Source organism: Podarcis filfolensis (genome assembly GCF_964270895.1).
Source record: "Podarcis filfolensis genome assembly, chromosome: 2".
Lineage (NCBI taxonomy): Eukaryota > Metazoa > Chordata > Lepidosauria > Squamata > Lacertidae > Podarcis > Podarcis filfolensis.
In genome coordinates this window covers 47124539-47142097 of record NC_139605.1, presented here as the reverse complement: position 1 = coordinate 47142097, position 17559 = coordinate 47124539, and the positions used below count along the sequence as shown (strand labels likewise).

Genomic DNA, 17559 nt, shown 5'->3' with positions numbered 1-17559 from the left:
TGTCCATGTTTTGCTCCCTTCATTTTGCTTGTTTGTGCATAAGTTAGCAAGACTTGAGAACCGCATACATTCTCAAACTACTAGAAGGAAAAAAATGTCTTTTTCTAAGTTGTATGAAGTTGGGTTTACTTGGCCTGATAATGTCATGGTGTTCATTCAGGGGATGCGGATGTCATAATACTTGTGTAATACAATAATCAGCCTTAGTTTCTGTTTTAGAGTATATTCCAGTTGATTGGACTGCTACACTGGATCTGTTTTGATTATCAAATATGTGTTATGAACAAATCCTTCAAGACAAAGATAAGGCTAGATGAGACATAGTAAGTAGCATACAGAAGAGTGAAGTAGAACATTTTAAATGGCACTCACAAAACATTTAACTTGAATAATCTGAAATGGGAAAAATAATCTTTCATCAGACTTTTTACAGCAGACTGTAATAATATACATACTGTCAAAGCTCTTATGTCTCATGCTACTCCATTTTTTTCAGAAGTGCTATTTTGGAATAAAACAGAGCAAATTCATCCTATTAACAGGAGTCCAAATTTTGATGAATCTTGTTTTATATGGTTACATTCATTTTGATTTCAAAAGCAGAATTATTGTTATTGTTATTGTTATTATTAAAGAACAAAGAAGTGCTTCCACATAGTTGCTCTCTAAAGTTTTATCAAGGAGTGCTACCTCCAGGAGATTCATTTCTCTTCTTGACTGGATGCCAATTCTACAACCTCTGTACTTTATTTGCACAGCACAATTTGCTTTTGTTTCTAAGCAAGAGACAGTTGTCGGAAGTTCAAAGCAGCAGTGAGCGCACAGCGTCGGATGGACTTAACCCCCTGGGGCTTTGAAAGAAATTACATGATTCATGGTTCACTGATGTCAACAAAGTCTTTTTCTGGAGGAGGGCCACCACGATACCAACTGCATGTTCCATCACTGCGTTTGATACAGGCGTAATGCTTTGCTTGGTGACCATACAGCTTCCTCTCTATCAGCCAATCTGTCCACAGGCATTCATTTGGTGTAGAGATGGAGCAGGGTACCATGTAGCAAGTAGAAATCTAAACATGGAAAAGTACATTAATATCCCATTTTTAAAAATACTTTGCCAGTGCGTACAATTCCATCTACCCATATCTGCAAAGGAATTGGTACCCACTGAAGTGAAATACTGTAAACCTTATGGAAAGTTCAGGGATGAGTTTAGTCTCAGCGGGCATGGCCAATAATCAGGGATGGTGGAAGTTGTAGTCTGGAGGGCCACAGGTTCCTCAATCTTCTTCTAGTTGCTTTGGGACAAGGGAAGGGTTTCTTCAACATAGAACAGTTTAGATCTTTTGGCCAACCATATATATTATATATGTACAAAATGAATGTATTCCTTAAACATAGAACATAAGACAATATTGACCAACTTAATATATATTTGACTGCACATTTTGTTTCCTGTGAGATGTTACCTTCTTTTAAATATTATTAGTATGAAGAAGAGGAGGGAGGAGGGAGGAGGAGGAGGAGGAGGAGGAGGAGGAGAAGAAGAAGAAGAAGAAGAAGAAGAAGAAGAAGAAGAAGAAGAAGAAGAAGAAGAAGAATTAATGGGAATTGGTTAAACACAGTGAAAAGTAAAATAAAAACTTTTCAAAACATCATAAAAACATTATTTCCGCAAATTGTTCTTATGGTCAGACTACAGATTATGCTCTGTTAATGATATGCTGCTATGACCTTATCCACACTTATTTATTGCTCAGCTCTTTCCAGGCAAAAGCTGCACTTTAAAGCTCCTTGTCCAAGTGTGTGTGGGTTAGTTTGTTTTTTACTTGGAGCTTTCCCTGTGAAAACCCGCTCTTTAGCACTCAATCGGAGCAAACATCAATTCAGATGTTCCGCAAATTGCCATTTGCTCCAGTTGAGCTTTAAAGAGTGGATTTTTTCAGGGAAAGCTCCAGAGGGGGAACAAAAGGGTGCTCGGACATAGACCTTCAAAGTGTGGACAGTGCCTGGAAAGAGTGAAGGAAAAGTAAATGTGAATAAGCCCTATGTCTCTTGCTTTCCCTTCTTTCCTAGCCACAGACACCCTCCCAAAATTGATGTGTGGCTACACAAAAGGTCCCATTAGTGACAACAGGTACTTAAAAACAATAACAGCAACTAGCCCTTTACAGGAGGTGGGGTGAGTTGTAACTGGGGAGGGAAGGGATAAACTTCCCAGTGTGTTGCAGTGAGGCCTTCTAAGATTGTAAAAAAACAAGAAATTTAGCTGCACGTTTCACCTTAAGCTAAACATGTAGTCTGACCCTTAGAGTCATGCTGTTGGTATTGATGTTGCACATGTATCTTTAGGACAAATTTCTACATTATGCACATGAAATATGGGAACCAGCCTTGAGTGCATGCACCATTTTTATGATAAACATATATTTTCATGTGAAACATGGCCTATTCATCTAATTCTCTCCAGCAGTATCTAGCACTGGTGAGAAAATTGTCCATGAGATCAGATGGAATTACAAAGAAAAGTTGTGCTAGATATGGCAGGTTAACAAGAATCACCCAAGCCAAGGCAGCTTGATGTGGGAAAGTGTAACACACAAGTGTGTATACTTTCCTTCAAGTCAGAATGAATCCCATATTAGTCTTAATGAGAAAAGGCAGGCCAAAGAAGGCTAATTCCAGAGTAGCCAACATAGGATTTTCACATGTTGTTTGATGACAACCTCCATCCCTCCAGATCACTGGCCAAGCTGGTTGGGGCTGATGGGAATTGTAGTCCCAACAACTGCTGGCGGGCACCTTGTTGGCTGCCTGGGCTTATGAGTTCAAACAAATACTCAAATGAAAGAGATTGCCTTGCTCAACCTTTCTTGTGCTATAGGTCTGAAAGAGGAATGATACTCCAATGGGTAAGGTATACTTACTTTACAACCACAGCCCATTTGATATCTCTGATTTAGGCTTTTCTTTTGAGAGAAGGTAAGGTCATCCCATGGTTCAATGTAATTGCACAAATGGATAAGAACTTTACCATCATCTAAAATCTGTCCTGCATTGGGGTAAACATCAAAACACAGCATTCAGAATTGCATTCCCAGCACTAAAGATACAATCCACATCAATGAAAGGTTTACTTTTTGACTTCAGTTACTTGTGAATGTCACCCTAAGATTTGCTGAAGCAATTTTTTTTTTAACATAATGAATAAATACATGGAGCTTGCAATGAAATGTTGCTGTGTAACCCCACCATTAAATATAATAACACTGACCCATCCTGAGTCTCCTCCAGGATACTGTTTTTATTGTTGTTATTTATTTAAATTTCTATCCTCTCTTAGATGCCATGGGCAGCAAATAACTAAGTACAGTGGTACCTCAGGTTAAGTACTTAATTCATTCCGGAGGTCCGTTCTTAACCTGAAACTGTTCTTAACCTGAAGCATCACTTTAGCTAATGGGGCCTCCTGCTGCTGTGCCGCCGCCGCCTGATTTCTTTTCTCATTCTGAAGTAAAGTTCTTAACCCGAGATACTATTTCTGGGTTAGCAGAGTCTGTAACCTGAAGCGTATGTAACCCGAGGTACCACTGTACTAAATACATTACAATAAAAGCAATACAGCACAACTTGTTTGGGGCTGAATCAAGCCAATTCTGCCCCCCGCCCCATTTGTTTCTCTTTTCCAAATGTGGCTTTTGGAGGCCACTGTGCATAGGCAGAGGGAAGTTTCTTACATTTTATTTTAATTTACAAACTACTGTTCTTCTGTATACCTTGCCTGCTAGAAACTAGAAATGGCAAGAAGGACAACTTTTTGAATTAAAACAAGGGGTACAATTGTAACAGAAATTTCTCTGGGTTGTATCCAACTAAATCACTGCATGTGCAGACAAGTGCAACAGAACTTCTCATCCTAAGCCCGCCGCTATCTACTCTGGGAGGTTGCCCCAATTTGCCCAATCGGCTGGTTGGGTGGTGGCGCAGGGGCCTCTTGGCCCAGATTCCACTAATTCTGCATGCTATTGGATGCCAGCGCAAGGGGGCCTTTCCTACCCTCTCATCCCGCTATGGCTCTCCCAGATCCATGCTGGAGAGTCAGGAGAATTCCCATAAAAGCAGGTAGAGGGGAAGAGGGGTTCATGCTGTCTGCCAAGCAAAAATGCTTGCACTGCTGGAACAACCACAAGAGCGCAATGTTTTAATTCCTTCCTTTGGTATCATGTTACGTACGCGAGCACAGCCCAAACTTTGGCTTTATATGGGCTCCAGTATTTATATTGTTAAATAGCATAATAAGCTCTTGATTCCCACTGGCCATGGTACTGTAATATACATTTTGTGTACTGCCTTGGCTTCTGTGTACCGTACCTGTAAGGAGATATTGCTTCTTGTTGTTAGCTTCTAATTTCACTCCACAGAGAGAGGAATCGAAAGGTGTGAAGACATATTGAACATCTTTCAACTTTTCAAATCCTTTGAACATCTGTATTAGGAAAAAGGAAGAAAAAAGTGTTGTGACTAAGATTTTTTGTGAGGTTACAACTGATACCTTGCTAGTCTGGTGGGTGGCAATGATGTGTATGGAGTGGGTGGGTGGCAGTACAGCTAGATAAGATTGTCCAGCTTTGTGGCTTGACTAGCCAGTATGTGCAAGCTCCTGTCCACAGGGTAGTCCTCTGGGACATAGGAGCCAACTCCTAGGGGCTGTGCGGGCTTTGGCCCCCACAATAAAATATTTGAGGCGACCATGCTTCCCCAAAGTTGATGGGCATTCCCATTCAAATTGTGTGCGTGTGCCACATCATGTGATCAATTATCCAGAGAAGGGCTTACCTGGGCCCCCACAATATTTTATTCACGTTGGCACTCCTGCTCTGGGAGGGCTAGGGGAGGGCTTACAGAATAGAGCAGAGTGGGAACTTCTCCCCTCTAGCTTGCTCAGTTATAAATTGGAGGCTAATCAAGCCATTAGCCAAGGCTGCAGTTAAATGTTTAGTCATACAGTTTAGAAATTCTACTTTGCATAGCAACAGAACCGTGAATAAACCACAACAATGTCTAACATAAATTATTTTCACACAAATATTTGCTTGATGAGCCTGACAGTTGTGTAAGGCTGAGTTCTAGTGTTGTATTAAACCCTGTTTTTAGTATGAATTTCAGAAAAGTGACATATTCAGTTTTGACCTTCGTATATGCTGAGCCTCTGTTCTTGATAGTATTATTTTAGTTTCCTGTTATCTAGTACTCACATGGAAAGCATTCAGGCAAGTTGCTAGAACTACAAATTCCATCTTTTCCAGCAATTGAGCCTACTGGCTGGGAATGATCAAATTATAGTCCAAAGACATGTGGAAGGCACCATGTTGCCTACCCCTGAATGACATAATTCTTTCTTAAACAATGCGCACAAAAAGACTATGTATATTATTTTTGAAAGGAAATCATGAAATGCACCTTCTAAATGACTTCCATCAGTAATTGTTAATGAAATGCAACTGTAAGTGAGTTTCCATTATTATATTATGTTAAGTGTTGACAACTGTAAACAGCTATAAATTCAAAATATTGCTGAAAAATATGTGTCTAAAGTTTAAATGCTGAACAGAAAGGTTTCTTTAAAAAACATAGCAACAGATCTAAATTTAGGCCAACCATCGCAACATAGCACAAGTGAATTTTATCTACCCAAATGAAGTTTACTTAAAAAAAATTATCTAGTCTTATCTTTGCACATTTATATTTTATTACCATTTGCAAGGGATGGAAACTATAAAGAAATGTCTCAGGTCTATAAATATTCTAACATGTAAGACAGCTATGTCTTTACAGTACCATTTAAGTCAAAGCACAAATTTTGATCTTCCACTCAAAAGTTTATGTTTCTTGATTTTTCCCCTAATAAAATGCGTTCATCAGCAGCAGTGCTCTCTGCTGAACTCATCCAAGCAAATGTGATAGGTGGGTGCTTAAGTGTTTGCCAGTACACACTGTCATGAAGCACGTGTTGAAGTCAGTGCAGATATGGGAGGAATTGGTCTTGCAAATATCATAACCACAAGGCTCCTCCAGCCTCATAACTGCCCTAAATGGAATTCCCCAGATGCAATGCAGGTGGAAAAGACTTCTCTACTGCCAGCTACACCGTGAAATATGTTCTATTCTGTGTTCAGTGGGATTTCTTTCTGCCACTTGCAAAAGAGAAAGAAAGGATGCAGCTGGAGAAGCTGCTGAAGCTGATGAAAGGTTCCTCTGGATGTGGACCCAACCTGAGTATCAAGGAACAATGCTGGATCTAAGAGCATCCTCAGACTTGCAGCCCTGACCTTTCAGGTGAACCAGAATATTGGCTATACAGAACTACTCATTATCAAAATCAAATGACACCTTTACACTTATTGCTGACTTTGAAATTAGAGACAAATGTAGATTAGACAGATTCTCTTTCCATCATACATATTTTCAGAAAGCTTTGTCTGCCAGGAGTATGCATAAGAACCATCTAAACCCATGCAGTGTCCACTCTTAATGTATAATCCCATAAAGTCTGAATCGACCATTGTAACCCTAAGATTCCTAAACCAAACAGTTGGGGAATATCTCATCCTAGGCTTCTCAAGCACCTACCAATGGTGGTATAAAATGAATCTGATACCATAAATCTATATATATAACTACTGTTGTCAATGTTCTGGTAACATCTTGTAATGTGTTATATGTTGGGCTGCCTTTGAAGACTGTTCAAAAGCAGCTGGTGCAGAATTTGGCAGCTAGCTTGTTGACTGGAGCAGGACGGGCTGAACATATAACCCCGATTCTGGCGTAGCTGCACTGGCTACCAATTAGTTTCCAAGAATCTGCAAAGCAAAGTGTTTGAATCTGTCCGGAATCTTGTTTCTAACACAAGTACTTACAATTATGATTTTGCATTAGTTGTTTTCTAATACAAGTTCCAATACAGTGGTGCCTCGCAAGACGAAATTAATCCGTTCTGCGAGTCTCTTCGTCTTGCGGTTTTTTCGTCTTGCGAAGCACGGCTATTAGCGGCTTAGTGGCTATTAGTGGCTTAGTGGCTTAGCGGCTATTAACGGCTTAGCGGCTTTAAGAAAAAGGAAACAAACTCGCAAGAACTCGCAAGACGTTTCGTCTTGCGAAGCAAGCCCATAGGGAAATTCGTCTTGCGGAACGACTCAAAAAACGGAAAACTCTTTCGTCTTGCACGTTTTTCGTCTTGCGAGGCATTCGTCTTGCGAGGTACCACTGTACAAAAAAATATTTCTCCTAAACATGGATCAGACATGATTACTTCAGAAGCTATAAAATCATGTTACAGCACAATCTTATATATGTCTGATCAGAAGTTCAACAGAATTTATGCCCAGATAAGTAGTATGTGTTGCACCCTTATGTGCACATTGGAAATTGAGTATAAAACTGACCAGGAGTAGTAGTAGTATTCAATGGCATTTAAGCATCATAATAAACAATTTTTTCATGTACCTTTATTTGTTTGATTTCATATTGAATCATTTTGTGAGTATGAAGAGGGTCTTCACTTGATGCAATCACTTTTTCACTGGAAATTTTTGCTCGAATCACTGCGAGTAAATGAAAGCAAAACATACATTTTAGAATTTATTCACCTGTTGTTTCTGTAGTGTGACATATGATTTGTACTATAAAGCACAGCTGCTGTTGTATTTAGTACAGTCTATTTCTCCCCCCCCCCCCCAGCTAATATGAAGATGAATGTGATTAAGACTAGAGTTCTCCTATGGTAATAATTTCACATAGCAAGTCCTTACATCTAGAATTCAACCAAATTCTGTTAATGCAGTATTGATGCTATATCAGGCTGGTTCACATGACTTCACAATGGGAATATGTGGACTCCTAAGGGGAATTCATAGCTACATCACTCCTTCTCAGTCCTTTGTACTGCTGTCCCAAGATGAGCCAAGGTTTGGTATATTATTTAGTTCAAATTGGGAGTTCTCATGGTTAAGTTCTCTATTCACTAACCACAAGCTGTAACCCAGGTTTGCTCTTGCATTAGTTCAATATGAGTTGGTAGCAATAAGCAAACTTCTCTCCAAGTACCCTCATATTTCCACACTCTCAGTAAACATATATTTCAGCTTGCTGTGCAGTCCAAGCTTATGTGGGCTACCTTCCACCAGTAACCAGATGAAAATGGATGTTCTTGCCCCACCCTAATAATAATAATAATAATAATAATTATAATTATAATTATAATTATAATTATAATTATAATTATAATTATAATAATTTATTTATATCCCGCCCTCCCCAGCCAAAGCCAGGCTCAGAGCGGCTAACAACAGTAAAATGATACAACATTCTAAAATCATTTCATTATAAAATTAATTCAAATCAGATTAATGGCAACCATTGGGCTAGAGTTCAATGAGAATTGCCAAAGGAGGGAGTCAGGCTATGCCCTGGCCAAAGGCCTGGTGGAACAGCTCTGTCTTGCAGGCCCTGCGGAAAGATGTCAAGTCCCGCAGGGCCCTACTCTCTTGTGACAGAGCGTTCCACCAGATCGGAGCCACAGCCGAAAAAGCCCTGGCTCTGGTTGAGGCCAGCCTAACCTCTCTGTGGCCTGGGACCTCCAAGATGTTTTTGTTTGAAGACCGTAAGTTCTTCTGTGGGACATACCAGGAGAGGCGGTCCCGTAGGTACGAAGGTCCTAGGCCGTATAGGGCTTTAAAGGTTAAAACCAGCACCTTAATCCTGATCCTGTACACCGCCAGGAGCCAGTGCAGCTGGTATAGCACCGGGTGAATGTGATCTCGCAGTGAGGACCCCGTAAGGAGTCTCGCCGCGGCATTCTGCACCCGCTGGAGTGCAAAGAAACTGTTCCCAAGGTAAACAATGTATAAAATTATTCAAATAGCATAGCAGTGCTGCTGCTCTGAAGGATGTTCGTATATGGTTGCTCTTCTTCCTAGACATGTTATCCTCTTTGCCCATACAAGTTGCTGGAACTCTTTACTAGGAAGAGATAATTCAGTCTTCCTTCCCATGCAAGGTCTTAACACCTTAATCCTCCCTCGAACATCACTTGCATACAGCAAAGGAGTGAAGGAAAAAGGAAAATTGTAGTCATGTGATGTATTTAACATTAGGGGGAGTAACAGGTAGAAGATTAAGATCTCTTTCTCTCTCGCTAATTTTTCTGCAGTTTCTCTTATTTTTCATCTACCTCTCCTGTGAGGATAGCATAGGTGCCATCATGTCCAACAACTTTTGTGCCCAATGAATTGGATTCTAAGGCCTCTTGAAAGAAATTTTGGGCTACTAATAAGAAAATATTCACAGCCATTCCTACCCAAGTCTCAAGCCTCAGGTAGATGGTTGGTCATCTTCTGTTTGATGTGGACATCACCAAAAAGAGATAGATAAATGAGGGAATTCTGTAGCTATTCCTGCCTGCCTGTTCCCTGGGCCCTGAGCCAACAGTCTGAAAACTATTTTGCGCCTCCCTCTACTCTGCCAAACTCAACAAAGGAGAGGTGGACCATGTCAATTCTCCCTGGTCCCGTCCCCCCGCCCTTTCTCTGAGGATAATTTTATATAACTGAAATATGTGCATAGCTGCAGTTTTACTGATGGGTGATGCATTTTCAAAGAAACCAAACTGGATGGGAAAATCCCACCTATGGGCCACAGTATTTTAAATTTTATTTTGACAGCTTTACAGTGGTACTTCTAGTTACAAACTTAATTCGTTCCAGAGGTCCATTCTTAGCCTGAAACTGTTCTTAACTTGAGGTGTGCTTTCGCTAATGGGGCCTCTTGCTGCTGCTGAGCCGCCAGCACACCATTTCCGTTCTCATCCTGAGGCAAAGTTCTCAACTCGAGGTAACTCTTCCAGGTTAGTGGAGTTTGTAACCTGAAGCGTTTGTAACCTGAGGCGTTTGTAACTCGAGGTACCACTGTATAAGAAAAGAATGTTGTTTTGCATCCTGTAGTATTGTAAAAAGCCTGCTCTAGATATTTCTGTCTTGCAGTCATGAAGAAAATACAGACCCCTAAAGATTTGGTTAACCAAAATTGTAATGATGAAGTCGCTCTCCTGTGTATCAGTATGGGTTGTCTCTTCCAATTTGTGTTCAGCTGTATGCTGTTCTCTTATTTCAGCTGGAGTCAGCCATCATTAGTGTGATGAATGGTAGCCAATTTGGAAATATCAACTGTGATAATTACACAAATTAGCTACTTCGTATTCTTTCAGTGGTAAAATACTGGATCACCCAAGTTTGCTGATTAATACATCAGTAGGGTTTTTTTTTAATGAGTTCCAGAGCTTCAGAACTCATAACAAAATTGCTGGCAAGGACGCTGGGATCTTATTCATTGAGGTTCATGAGTTTGTCTATAAAAGAAATTTAAAAATGCTTCCAACATGCTTCCATAGTCCCCAAACCACACTTCCTTTGAGCAAACAGAATACATTTTGCTGTGTGGCAAATGAGGACATTTGCAAAAGCCTGTTAGTTAGCATTATGCAGCAGAAAAGGTATGTGTTAGCTCCTTCTAGCTTTATAAATCACTGCACTTAACAATGATGTAGATGTCCTGTAGGAAGGAGCCTCAAGGCTAGCCCTACCATAAGGGAGAGTGAGGTGACCACCTCAGGCAGGAGATTTTTTTTGAAAGGGCAACATATTGTTAGTTTTTAAATGTATTATTGCTGTATTTATACTGCCAGAGTGTAGGGTAGACTGTTGTGGGATACTCTGCTTCAGCTGCAAAACAACAACAACAACTTTGCTGGCAGTATTGAGTATTATACAAATTGGCATGACCAGGCAAGGGAGTTCTGCCACTTGCTCTCTGTCTCAGGTGGCAAAATGTCTTGGGCTAGCCCTGGATGACCTAAAGCAGGAATGGCCACATCTTAAGTCCAGGAGGTAGAATTTATGTATTAATACATTTCTGTTAGTGTATATATATATTATATGGATGCTTCTTTGTATATATTTTAATTTTTTTGTATATGGATGTTTTAAGATGGTCTATATCTGTAATGCCTAATAAAGGTTTCGAGAAAGAAAAAGAAAAAGTATTAACTCCTAGCTACTTGGTGGCTATGAATTATAGAAGGGAGAACTATACTGCCACTTGTGAAAGCTGGATAATTATTCTTTAAGGGCTTTGAATTCAGTTGTGTGGCCAGCTATCCAAGCTTATGGCATAGGTTGTTGCTGCAAAGGAACTTGCTTCTCCAGTATGGGGTCATGGGGTCAAGCTGCTCCTGTTCTAAACAACAGCTCAGAACTCCCAGTTCCTCACAGGCTGAGCAAAAATGTCTTGAAAATATCGATTATTCCACAGGTGTCAGCTACAGCAGCTGCTTATTATCACCATCACACTATTATTAATATTATCATCATCATTACCTCATTTTTTAGTCTAGAAATCCTCTAGGTAGTTTGCAAAACCCCCACAATATTTCAGTACAAAGCTATGTTTAGCTAAGGGTGGAGTGGGGGATGGTATATTACTTCCATTTGCCCTCTTGATCATAAGAACATCAGGAATCAGAGAATCATAGAGTTGGAAGAGACCACAAGGGCCATTGAGTCCAACCCCCTGCCAAGCAGGAAACACTATCAGAGCACTCCTGACATATGGTTGTCAAGCCTCTGCTTAAAGACCTCCAAAGAAGGAGACTCCACCACACTCCTTGGCAGCAAATTCCACTGTCGAACAGCTCTTACTGTCAGGAAGTTCTTCCTAATGTTTAGGTGGAATCTTCTTTCTTGTAGTTTGGATCCATTGCTCCGTGTCCGCTTCTCTGGAGCAGCAGAAAACAACCTTTCTCCCTCCTCCATGTGACATCCTTTTATATATTTGAACATGGCTATCATATCACCCCTTAACCTCCTCTTCTCCAAGCTAAACATGCCCAGCTCCCTTAGCCGTTCCTCATAAGGCATTGTTTCCAGGCCTTTGACCATTTTGGTTGCCCTCCTCTGGACACGTTCCAGTTTGTCAATGTCCTTCTTGAACTGTGGTGCCCAGAACTGGACACAGTACTCCAGGTGAGGACACTACTCCAGGTGAGAGCCAACATAATGTACACAAAGAGCATCGATGTTGCAATTCTATTCACACTTACATGTGAGTAAGCATCACTGAACAGTGAAGTAAGCGTGCAAAGGATTGAGCTTTGAGAGACTTTATATTATTTTTATACAAAATTTAATTCATCAGCATGGAAGAGGGCCAGATAAAACATGAAATTCTATGAGAGCCTGTGAGGAGTATCTCCAGCAGGTAGAAAGCATCCATCATCACTAACTAAGACATAGATTCCAGAAATATTAAGTATTTTATATAAATGGATACTTGGAAGATGCATATAATTTCTCTCTCCTTACTGTCCATTAAAAAGCATCCAGTTAGGCCTTGATAGTGGGGTGGAGGAGGTAGGGCAGTTTCTATCTGTATGGCTGCTTCTCATGGTCAGGAAGAGTTTATATTATATTGTTTGGCTGGGGCTGCCACAGTTTTCTCTTATATTGCCAACTGAAGGAGTTTCTCTTCGTAACTGGGATCACCAGGCTCTAGGCCTGTCTGTTGCTACAGCTGCTCCGCCGCTTTCAAGAATTCCCTTGTGCTGGCGATATGAATATATATTACTAATTGTTATATTGTATTTGTTGTGATAAGTCTGAAGTACCGCTTGTATGCACTGTATGCCTTGGAATAGTGGGTATACTGTGATGAACACATTTGTTGTACTTTGTTTGCTAGCTTTGTATGTTGACCTGAACCCCTGGTTTTTCCCCATTTAGGTTCTCACACAGTGGGTTCCTTATTTTTTGTGCTTACTGATTTCTTTTACGCATTTACCTGAATTCTGGAATCTCTCCTAAAATATACTTTGAGCAAAGATGGTTCTTGCCACAAATACAGTGCTCAATATCTGTAATTTTCAATAGGTAGGCTCCATTTCTTTCAATAACTCTTAAAAGTCTAATTTACTTCCGAGTAGAATCAAGTGTGAGGTAAGATGTAGGAGGTAAAAAATAATGCTCATGTTCTGAAAAGTAATTATTACTTTGAAGCTAGTTTGTCAAGTTTGTCAAGTAAGGTCACATATAAAGGTATATAAACAGTGCGTAGTAGATAACATAATTGTCTACCGTGTGCCCAGTATAGAATTTTTGCTGCCATATACTGAAACAAACGTACGTTTAAGAATCATGCACTTGTTTTCTGCCACCATCCCACATGATACAGGTATTTCTCAATTCCAGCACACCAGTTTATTTCTTCCAAGTTACTTGGGCCTACTTAGTAGCTATGAATGTTTCGAAACTAGGCATAGCTTGAAGCAACAAAAGCAGCAAAACCACTAATCACACAGACAAATGCAACAATGAAAGTGCTTCTTGTTTCATCTTGGGAATGGTAAGGGTTCTGAATTAGCCAAAGGTCACCCATGTACGGTCTGTTGATTTAACCAGTGCCTGGGATACCCTCCTTCATTCACATATAATTTTCAAAGGAGCAAAATTAATAAAAAGGAACAGAAATGGAACGGCAATAAAAGATAGGAACAGCTGAAGCATTAATACAATTTTCATATACCTTTAGTATAACATTTTTTTTTCTTTTCTTCTTTTTATATTGATTTACTATGTGCTGTGAGATTCCCTGAACATCCCAATGGATAAAGAAACTGCAAACTGAACATTAAAATACCACATAATAGAGTAGTATAAACTAGTATATAAAGCAGCTTTATATTATAAATATAAACAAATTAAACTGACATAACCAATGAATACTCATTTGAAAAGATCAAATCAAACTGCGTATAACTAAGCCTAACACATTTTGACCATTCTTCAGTGGTCTGTATGTACAATAGGTAATGTATACAAATATGTATATGTTTCTGACCTCTGAGATGGCTGACGTAAGCAAAGCAAATGCATTGGAAGGGCAAGATAAAAGTTTTATAAAGTAGTCAATAAAGAAGTTAACAATTATTAATAACTTAACTAGAACTAAAAATAGTAAAGAACTTTCAAAGAAGTGAAAGTCTGGTGCTAAGAATTTATCATATTTAGATGCTATTCTGCATTCACAGACATACTACTATTTTTCATGTTTTCGTAATCATTCTCTAATTTTTCATGCTCTGTAAAAAAGATGTTCAGACTATGGAAGTGATATTTCTGAATTTTTACAACCCACAACTCTTGCAAAGTAGAGCTACACAAGAGCAGTCATACGATCACTTCCATCCCTCACAGTATATCAACCGGAGCTCCTTCAGTAGTTATAATGTCCTAAGAGAATTCTACAAATATCAACCTCTATCATGCTTCCTTCTCAAGTTTGAATTGGAAAAGGGGGCAGCAGGTATAGACAGTGGTAGAACTACATTTGGGGGCCCCTGAAGTTTGAGCTGTTGTGGGGACCCCTTTGCAACCAGTAGCGAGATCTGGGTAACCACTGTTATCTTCTTCAATGGGGTTGTTCCATGATAGATCACCACAATTTTAAAAAATCAACTACTATACCTCAGATTTTGATTAAAATTGCTATACTGGATTATCCACAAGTCACTGGTGTGGATAAATATTTCCTGTTCCTTATAGTTTTCAAGTTATTGGTGGGGGCGGGGCGGGTAAAAATTAGGGAGCTGTTATATACATGCATGAATATAGTCACTCCCTCCAGGATTAGGGGCCCTGAAGTTGAAACTTCATTTGTTTCATAGTAGATTAGTCCCTGGGTATAAGAAACATTCACAATTCTGTGACCATACTTCACAAGCACGCACCTTATTCATAGGTGGCATTCTTCCATATGCTTCCAGAGCGTTGGCCTCAAGTATAAATGACAATGGCTGCGAAGTATACTTCAGAATAGGGAAATATGGGTTTACAAGAAGGACCTACAACAAAATGCTGCAGCGCTTAGGGCTTCTGTTCAGCATTCCACCCCCTCCTCCTCATTTTCCTACTACCACCTCAGTCAGCATTATGTGACTACTGAGCATGCTCAATTCTCACTGGTCTGTTTTGAGTGGGTGTGCTTTGGCCCCCTTCAATTCTTTTTGCTAAATATTTTTTGAGCTTCTGAGGTTTCTTCGAGAATGTTGATACATCCCTCTTGTTTCTTAGTGGCCCCATTTTGGCTAGAATCCTGCCAGTATTCACCAGCTGAGTTTATTATTAGTAGGTATAATAGCAAGCATAAGATCTTTCTCTGTAGTTCACATTAGTCAGTAGTTATATATGCTGTTTAGAAAAACTGGATGGTCTTTGCTTTCCTCAGCCACCTGTCACATTAACACTCCAAAGACCGGAGTAAGTAAAGGTTCAGTAGTCCAGATTAAATATGCACCCAGTTATGTTTTTAATTGCCCATATAAAGCACTTTGAGAATTAAATCTGTTAAGTAACTAAACATTCCATTTTGCTCCATTGTAGCAACTGAGATATTTGTTTACTTTTAAGTAATGCACGGACTTGGATCAAGTTAGTGTTTTGCATGCTTGGTTTTCAAACCCTAGAAAAAGGTATTTGAAGAATTGTGTAGAGGGATCCTCCCCCTTATATTGACGCTTAATGTACTACTAAACACTGTCGGGTGTCAGAGTCTTCTTTCCTAGTTTCAAACTGGTCATCAGCACAATATCTCTGTGAATATGTTTCACATTTCAGAGCAGTGTCATGCACCAGAATTGTATCAGATGCATTTTGAATACTGCTTTCTTTTACGCATTTAACAGCTGTTTAACTCAAGTAACACTAGCTGGTACTTTTTCCTATACTTCACATTATTCTAGGTTGTCATGTCTGGTGTACGTAATTTAATGAAAACATTACTTAACACAGCCAGATTAAGAAACAATTTAATTGATGGTTTTAAACAGAGTTTGTCATGGCTACAAAGATTTTCTGTCAGCACATGAAAGCAATTAATCAGTATGCAGAAGGTATTGCCTATCCCATAGAGATGCTAATTTTGTGACATTTTAGAAACTCATGTTCTACATTTACTGTTCACTCTGGATGGAAGCTAACTAGCCACAGCTCAAGCTGAAAATGAAAAGACTACAAAAGTCACATTTTCCTATCCTATTCTCTAATTGTAAAACTTTAGTTTTTTTAAATTTATAGATCGAATACTTAGTAATAAAACTAGGCATTTTATACTTAGCCTCTATAGAGTATTTTGCAGAAATGTTCAGCCATACACAATTTTAAATAGCATGTTTTGAACATGATACATTCTCGATTTAAAATGATAAAAAGCAGATTATCTTAAAAAATAAGTGAATGTTAATATCTATTTAGAAAGCAGTGTAACAAACAGAATGCCTGCAAGCCCTCCACAGAACACATATAACCCACATCCTTATTATTCTACATACTAAATGTCAGAATCTAATGCTCAGAAAATCATCATGAAGAAAACCCATAAAGGATTTCAGCCACCAATTACAACAAATCATTGCAGAGAAAACTGAAAAGCAAAAATAAACGGGAGCAACTGCTTCCAGATGCTTTTGTAATATTATTCTTGAAATCTTTTTTGTGTGTAACCACTTCTTCAGAGTCCCAAACAAGCATTATTGGATATGAGCCCCTAAAGGGTTTGCAGAGAAGTATGCCCACAGTTAATCTAGCGTCAGTTGATTTCTTTCAGGCAGCATAAAAAGTGTATAGTGTTTATGACTCACCTAAAGCCGAATCGCAGATTTGCTGCTGTGGATGTGCAGGGGCACAGCTGCAAGCCTCTATAAGCTCCTGAATTCTGAGGGTTAGAAGAAGTAGCAGTGAAAATAACAAGGTACTGAGTAGAGGATTCATGCTGCTTGAAACTCGGCTTGCTGGCCAGCTTGAAGAAAATGTTCTTTCGCTCTTGAGTTTATATCTAAACTTCCTAATGACTGTCTGCTTTCTTCTTTGTGCAACCAGCAGTTCAATTTCAGCAGACTTAAAATGCTTTGCGGGGGGAGAGCCCTCTCAGCTCAGCCTGAACATATACTTTTGTTAACTGACTTCTAATGTCCCTGACATAAGACCCCCTTTTTTATTGCCCTGATACTTAGTTGTAACCCCGCCTTCCTTTAAGGAAAAAGCACATCATTGGTGAAAATACTGTATGACAGGTTTGCTCTACCAAAGGAAAGGTTACCTTTTTTGATTGCATCACAGTGTTGTTGTTGTGAGTCATTGTCAGCAATAATCACGAAGGCCTTCCAGAAAACACATTCTTCTTGATTTTAGGCTATTTAGAAGACTTTTTAAAAAGAAGAAGATATAAATTAGCCTGCAATATGGTATGTCATTGTCTGTTTCTCTCGTCAAAGTAAAAATGTATGTCAAAGCCATTGCTTCCTTTCACTTTAAGGCTCAGCTTTAGTTTCATCCCCTAATCTCTCCCTGTCCCTTTTAACATTTTCTTGGAATAATGCCTCTATGCCGGTTGCACAGATGATCATTCATGAAGAGGAAATGTTACAAGCATTGCCTGAGAGGCATACACAGTTGGAAC

General features: G+C 39.4%; 2 protein-coding genes across 2 annotated transcripts in view; one reads left to right on the top strand and one right to left on the bottom strand.

Annotated features, from left to right (window-relative positions):
• The window catches only part of SYN2 (synapsin II), a gene marked incomplete at its 5' end in the record, with an annotated part of 148570 nt that overhangs the window by 85622 nt on the left and 45389 nt on the right, over positions 1-17559 (top strand). The window lies entirely within an intron of this gene.
• TIMP4 (TIMP metallopeptidase inhibitor 4) lies at positions 214-17108 on the bottom strand. Its single transcript, XM_083603578.1, has 5 exons — positions 16742-17108; positions 7504-7601; positions 4372-4486; positions 2928-3052; positions 214-1070 (listed from the first exon to the last, which is right to left on the bottom strand). Exons 1-5 carry the CDS (start codon positions 16869-16871, stop codon positions 873-875), a joined length of 666 nt encoding a protein of 221 aa, XP_083459704.1. The 5' UTR covers positions 16872-17108; the 3' UTR covers positions 214-872.